The 7,077-nt window shown below is 54.3% G+C and overlaps 1 protein-coding gene across 3 annotated transcripts; it reads left to right on the top strand.

Annotated features, from left to right (window-relative positions):
• The first annotated feature begins 659 nt into the window (after positions 1–659).
• On the top strand, positions 660–6,971 carry HNRNPAB (heterogeneous nuclear ribonucleoprotein A/B). Of its 3 annotated transcripts, XM_079702506.1 has the most exons (8): positions 660–841; positions 926–1,162; positions 1,903–2,071; positions 2,792–2,950; positions 3,125–3,256; positions 5,150–5,270; positions 5,940–6,080; positions 6,364–6,971. In XM_079702506.1, exons 2-8 carry the CDS (start codon positions 948–950, stop codon positions 6,432–6,434), a joined length of 1,008 nt encoding a protein of 335 aa, XP_079558632.1. In that variant the 5' UTR covers positions 660–841; positions 926–947; the 3' UTR covers positions 6,435–6,971. The 3 variants fall into 3 exon arrangements, with proteins under 3 accessions (XP_079558632.1, XP_079558631.1, XP_079558633.1); XM_079702505.1 differs by lacking the exon at positions 660–841 and having other exon boundaries at positions 857–1,162; XM_079702507.1 differs by lacking the exons at positions 660–841; positions 5,940–6,080 and having other exon boundaries at positions 857–1,162.
• The last annotated feature ends 106 nt before the right edge of the window (positions 6,972–7,077 follow it).

Here is a 7,077-nt window from a genome sequence, read left to right as displayed (position 1 = left end):
CGGAGCACCATTGGCAACAGTCACTCGACGAACTCCGCCCCCTCCTCGCTTCTCGCCTCCGGGGGAGGCGGCTGAAGTGGCGGGAGCGCGTGGCTTTGACGGCACCAAGGTCAAGGGGGAGGGCGGGATGCGTCCCAATTTCTCCGAGCCAAGCCGAAGGCCTTGGCGGGCACTACGCGCCCAATCTCGGAAGGCCGGGTTCTGCACTTCCAGTTGGGGCGACTTCGGTTTCCGAGGCTTCCTCGAGTCCAGTTTCCTCTTTTGGGAAACGGAGTGGCCAAGGCTGCCAATGCTGGATTAGGGGGCACCGGGACGAGGGACTACGGCCTTAGAGGGCGAAGGGTCAGTATTGCGCCTCTCCGCCCCTGGGCTCGGGGCGCCGGCCGCTCGGCACAGAGCCGTCGGACCACCGGACCCAGTGACTCTCTGCAAGGCCCCGGCTCGCGCGAATTCTAAGATGAGGACAAAGCCCGCCTGGATCTACCGGGCGCGCGCCACCGCGGCCAATGGGAAGCCGGCGCGGGGTTGAGTGACGGGCCGGCGAAGCCAATGAGCATGCGCTTTGTTGCGAGGTTCCCTCGGCTCCGGCATTATAAAGAGCGCCACGAGTCGGCATTGTCAGGCGGCAGCACCGCGCGGGCCTGCGAGAGTTTCTGTGTTGGTGGCTTTCGTGCGGCGGCGGCAGCGGTAGCGCAGGCCGAGGGAGGAGGGCGCGAGGTCGCGGCGGCTCCGTCGGTAGACGGGGGAGAGGCCCGGCAGCGCAAGCGTGAGCGCGGCCGAGCCCGCGGTGCCTTCCCGGCGGGTGGGGACAAGCGGGCCCCGCGGCGTCATCGGCGGCAAGGTGAGCGGCCGGGCCCATGGGTGACGGGCGGGAGCCCGGGAGGGAGCGGCGCCGGCCTGATGCTTTTTTGGCCGCTCGTTGCAGGAGACGCGCGCCACGGCCTAGCATGTCGGAAGCGGGTGAGGAGCAGCCCATGGAGACGACGGGCGCCACCGAGAACGGACACGAGGCCGCCCCCGAAGGCGAGTCGCCGGCCGGGACTGGTGCTGGCACCGGGATTGTGGCTGGCGCCGGAGGCGGGAGCGTGGTGCCCCAGGCCGGCAACCAGAACGGCGCCGAGGGTGACCAGATAAACGCCAGCAAGAACGAGGAGGACGCGGGGTAGGTGCGGCCGCGGGCCGACGGAGGGCGACGCCTTTGTTCCGGGGCCGCCTTTTGTTGGCGCCACGCGGCGGGGGGAGGGGCGGGCGGCCGGGGCCTGCTCGCGGCCCGCAGACCAGCAACTCCGCGCCGCCGGCTTTCCGTGCACGCCGGAGTTTGCAGGAGTTTGTTGGGTCGACTTTGGCGCCGCCCCGGGGCCGCTGGCTGGCGGCCCGGAAGGGGAGTGCGCTCGGACCCGGGGCCCGGCGGGTCGCGGACTGCCTGGGCTGCGTGGGCGGAGTTGGCGCGCGGCAGGGCCTTCCTCCTCCGCCTCCTTTCCAGGGCGGAGTCACGGTCTGAACTCCGACTCGGCCCCGGAAGCCTTGAGTTCCTTGAGAGCGAGTGCTCGGAGGTGGCAGGGACCGTAGCGTTTTGATACACGGTTGTTAGGCAAATTAGATTCCTTCCAGTTGTGAGTGCTCAGGACCTAGCTCTCCGGCTAGGTTGTGCTTCCTTTTCCCCCACTCCTTGGGGGTACGGCTCACCTGAGGCTTTGTCACGGTCAAGATTGGGTTTGGAAGGGTAGCGGAGATTTCTTAACATCTTCCAGAGGTAGAACCCTTATGGGCCCTAAGGGTAAACCTTTGTTCCGAATGGTGGCTTTATTTACAATCTTTTCAGTGAAAGCTTTGCTAGGGCCAGTCCTTCCGAAATGACAGCTTTCTAAGGCTTATTTCCCTGTTCTCACCCCACCATTTCAGAAAAATGTTCGTTGGTGGCCTGAGCTGGGATACCAGCAAAAAGGACCTAAAGGATTATTTTACCAAATTTGGAGAGGTTGTTGACTGTACAATAAAAATGGATCCCAACACTGGCCGATCAAGAGGGTTTGGGTTTATCCTCTTCAAAGATGCAGCCAGCGTGGAGAAGGTAAGCTGGGTACTTTATAATCAGAAGTCTGTGTATTCTATGAGGATACTATTCTTAGACCATGATTGGCTTATGTGTTTTGCACATGGTTGGGTGCTTTGGGAAAAGCAGAGAGGTTGGGAACTTATGCTTTCCTTTTTGAAGGGATTAAAAGTAGAGATTAAATGGAGGAGTGAGTGGGCAGGAGTGGTCCAGAAAGATTATAGTTGACCGTTTATTATCTTGTGCCTATTCTGGACCCTGCTGAAGCAAACATTTCATTGAGAAGACTAGAAGAGAGTCCATGGTTGCTAGGAGATAAGCATTATTTTACTCATTTTGTAGAAAACAAACCTAAGGCTCAGAAGGTTAAGTAGAAGAGATCACATAGTAAGGGGTGGAGTGTGAGGATTCCAGTTCTCACAGCCTAGCTCTAGCCTGTGCTTTTAATTACTGCTTTACTTCTGGAGGAGATAGGCCTTAAATTGGGGCTGCCTGGGCAGGAAGAGGGGTGCACGGCATGGGCAAAGACTGGCGGGGGGGGGTGAGGATAGATTTATAGGTCTTTAGGTAAACCAAGTGAAGTTTGGAGATAGGATTGGGAAGTCAGATTGGGGGTAGAGTTTGAAAGGGGTGAAGCACATTTTGTGTGCCTGTGTTGGAGTCTTGTGCCTCAAAGAGAAGGTCCTTGTTCAGGGTCATGCTGCTGAGTTAGAACCCAGCTCCCTTCTGTTGGAACAGGTTCTAGACCAGAAGGAGCACAGGCTGGATGGCCGTGTCATTGACCCCAAAAAAGCCATGGCCATGAAGAAAGACCCAGTAAAGAAAATTTTTGTGGGGGGTCTGAATCCTGAAGCCACTGAGGAGAAGATCAGGGAGTACTTCGGCGAGTTTGGGGAGGTGAGTGTGTGGCTCCCGGAGTGGTCTGCCAGCTGTACCGAGGTTGGCTTCTTCCTGGTCCTTGGCACCTTGGCTGGCTGGAGCTCTTTTTCACTCTGGTGTTTGTGGACTTTTTCTCCTGTGAGTTCCTTATAGGCTCTGCGGTAGGGTCCTGAGCTTTGCTTATGTTTGCAGATTGAAGCCATTGAGCTTCCAATGGATCCAAAGTCGAACAAAAGACGAGGCTTTGTTTTTATCACCTTTAAAGAAGAGGAACCTGTGAAGAAAGTTCTGGAGAAAAAGTTCCACACCATCAGTGGAAGTAAGGTAAGGTGTCCCCAGCTGTGTGGGCTTGGCATTCTGCTGGAGAGCTGGCCTTTGCAGGCGTGGGTTAGGCATTGGGTTACCTCCAAGAGTTCTCCAGGGTGTACGTTACTGTTTTCTGCACTGTCTGCTGTCCTGATAGGGGAGGGGCAGGTTGTCCTGTCTTTCACGGAGCTTCTAGGCTGGTAGGACAGGATATGAGGGAGGCAGGAGAATACTGGAGGACCGGAGGCTTATATGGGATAGGGAGTGTGCTGAGTAGCCTCTTCAGTTCCTGCCTTAAAGGTAGAGGTCATGGTGTGCAGGATCTAGAGTGCAAAGTGTTTAAGTCCTACAGTTAAGGTCTCAGAAGATTCTAAAATTGCCATTTACTGATTTCTGTGTCGAAGTCTTACCTGCTTCGGACGTTGCTGCAGAGCTTTTCTCTTATCTTTATCTCCTGCCACAACCAAATCTGTTTTATCTCTATCCCCTTTGGTTACTGGTTAAATTAAGCCCCACTCCAAAGATCTTTTCCAAAGAGCTCCCAGGGTCCTGGCCACCTTAAATCTAGAGCCAGTTTTGACTTCAAATAAGCAAGAGTCCTGTTCAGTGAGGGGCAACTCTTCCCTCTGAACTCTGGACAGGAGAGAGGGTAGGTAGTTCATGCTTCAAGTGTTCTCCAGTGGCCGAGGCAGTTGGGAGTTGAGGGTGTGGCCCACTGGCAAGGTGTGGCAGGCTCTGCCTGAGCAGGAGTGGCAGCCAGATAAAGTGGGACACATAGGGTGGGGCTCCTGGAAGCGTCAGTCCTGGCTGGGAATTTGGAAAGATTGGATTTGGGATTGGGCCCCTAAATTTTATGTAAAATGAGATGGGATCATAGGGGCTGTTGGGTGAGACCTCATCCATTAATGGTTACCCCAGTGGACAGTGACATGGAAAGAGGCCTTTTTCTCTGTGCCATGATGTGAAACGGGCACGAAGAGCCTATTAGTGAAACTGCTAGTGGTTGGTCTTGAAATAAGTGTATTTTAGCTGGTTGTATTCAGCATTTTTAACTTAGTGGGATAGAAAACATGAGATTGCATCACTTGGTAATTTGCCAGTTTTTTGAGTATGCTTGTATGGGCACATCTTATGTAAAATGGTTTTTTAATTGGTCTTAATGGAGAGGGGTGTGTGTCAGTGGACTTTCTTTTAAAAATATACTTAAAGCAGGAGCACTTGAAGGTCCATGACCCTACTCCCACCCACAGTAGGCAGAGTTTTGAGCAAAAAGGAAATTGACTCTGGGCCCTAAGAGGACACAGATATCTGGCCCATCCCAACAGCACACCAGTGGTTGGAGGAGAAAGGGGGAGCAGTATGGCCTTAGGGAAGGCTGCCCTGAGCCTCAGTGGCTTTCTTTATAAGATGGAGGTCAGGGTTGCCATCTCAATAGTGTATTTGAGTGGAATGCTATATTTCTTCTGGGGAGAAAAAAGAACCTTTTTTCTCTAAGACCCCTTACCTGGGAAGCCTTCTCTGACTCCCTTGCCCAAGGTGGCACCAGACTGACACCTGGTGTGGTGTCTTGCTACACTGGACTGGCATTGGTCCAGCTGTCCCTCCTCTCCCACTTGTTAGAGCACCCAAGGGTGACCATCAGTAGACCTATCCCATTTCGTGTATCCCATTGTTTCAAGCACTCTGGGGAAAGGCTTGAGCCAAAAAGCCCATTGTGTGAGTTTTTCGGTTTGTCTAGGTTTTAGTTGTGGTTCTGAGAGCTAGTCCAAATGTGGTTTCCCACCCCAGCATGTGTTCTTGAGCAGATAGAGAAGATCTGCCTCCTGAACGTTTGTCAATGAAGGCCTTCGTGCACACTCCCTGCCCAGGGCTTGTCCCACTGGCATGACCCACTGTTCTCTTGGCTTTCAGTGTGAAATCAAGGTGGCTCAGCCCAAAGAGGTTTATCAACAGCAGCAGTATGGCTCTGGGGGCCGTGGGAATCGCAACCGAGGGAACCGAGGCAGCGGTGGTGGTGGCGGAAGTGGAGGAGGTGAGTGGAACCCAGATGAAGATGGGTCCTGTTTCCCTGCCTGCATGGAGCTTCTGTGCCTGTTTTGGGGGCTCTCTTGGCCTCTGGTGCTTGGTGCAGCAGGGTGGGCAGGATCAGGAATAGTTTTCCTGGGTTGAGGCTATGCTGCTGCTGCTGCTGCTTGGAGTGGAAGAGCCCATCTTTCTCATATGGTCTGGGGCCCCAGGGCAGAGGGGGCGTCTGCATCAAGACGGGGTGTGCTTGGCTCTGTGGCTGTCCTGAGTCTTGGTACACCCGTGGGTGGGTGGGCTGAAGGGTAGGGCAAGGCTGTGCCAGGCGCTTAACCTCCTTCCATCCCAGGCCCCTCTGACTCCAAAGCCTGAACTCCATCCTTTTTAAGGCCAAGCTGCCAGGGAGGGTGGGGGTGATCAGAGGGTGATTTGAATGAGAGTGAGCTGCCTCGGTTGCCCCAGTGAAGTTAGTTTTCCATCCTGGCCTGGCCTTATCCCCAGCTTGGGTCTCAGGTACAGGGCTGGGCCCAGGGCCCTCCCTCTACACCAGGACAGCAGCCCCTTGGCTTTTCTGAGTTGCCATAGTAATCTCGCCACCCAAAGGGCAGGATTTCCTCCATCCTAGCTCCTGCGTGTGCTAAATGGTCCATGGGCCCCTGTGCCCTGCTCCCCCCCACAGGTCAGAGTCAGAGTTGGAATCAGGGCTACGGCAGCTACTGGAACCAGGGCTACGGCTACCAGCAGGGCTACGGGCCCGGCTATGGCGGCTACGACTACTCGCCTTATGGTTATTACGGCTACGGCCCCGGCTACGACTACAGTAAGTAGGAGAGAGGGAGGCCCCCATCCACTCACCCACCCTGGGAGGCAGGACAGACAGTGCAGGGGCCACTGGCAGCAGGGGCTTTGGAGTCGGACAGGCTGGGCTTTGTGGCCTGGCTTGCTCACTGGAGCTACCTGATTTTGAGCGTTTGGGGCTCAGGAAGGTGGGGAAGATGTCCTATCAGAGTTGTTGGCTCTGGTGAGGATGCGTATCAAGCGCCTGGCACAGGGGTAAATGCTCAGTAAGTTGTAGCTGCTCTCATTGTTGTTCTTGTCCCTAGGTCAGGGTAGTACAAATTACGGGAAGAGCCAGCGACGCGGTGGCCATCAGAATAACTACAAGCCATACTGAGGCTTTGGCAGGAGTGTCCGACTGACCGCACACGCTTTGTTTGGATATCAAGTGAACACAGTTATGTACCAAATTTAACTTGGCAAACTTTCTATGGGCTGTCCCATGTGCGTCTTATTTAAAATTTCCCCCCTGGAAATCACTCTCCTGTTTAATATATCCAGAGCTCTAGTTTTAGGCAGCGTGTGGTGTCTCAAGAGGCCAGAGCGGCATTATGGGCTCATTTTTATTACCGGGTTACCCAGAGCCAGACTGGAGGGTCTGCTTCCTGTGGCTGCTCTGCAGCCTGGACCTGTGGGACCCTGGTTGTAAAGAGTAAATTGTATCTTAGGAAAACAGTGTCACCTTTTTTCACCTTTAATTTTATATTATTTGTGTCATACATTTCCTATAATGGAAGTGTTAATTTTACTGTACTTTTTGGTACCTTTCGGGAATCTAATGTATTGTAAGGTATTTTACACGTGTCCTGATTTTGCCACGACCTGGATATTGAAGCTATCCAAGCTTTTGAAATAAAAATTTAAAAATCCCCAATCCTGGGTGAGTGTGGGATATACTGTGAAGGGGGCAGGTGCTCCAGAGCTCCAGTATCCTCCAAGACCACCTAACTGCATCCTGTCAGGCATAAGCACACACTCTC

This window comes from Hyperoodon ampullatus (genome assembly GCF_949752795.1).
Source record: "Hyperoodon ampullatus genome assembly, chromosome: 4".
NCBI classification, from domain to species: domain Eukaryota; kingdom Metazoa; phylum Chordata; class Mammalia; order Artiodactyla; family Ziphiidae; genus Hyperoodon; species Hyperoodon ampullatus.
This window is presented reverse-complemented; position numbering and strand designations above follow the sequence as displayed.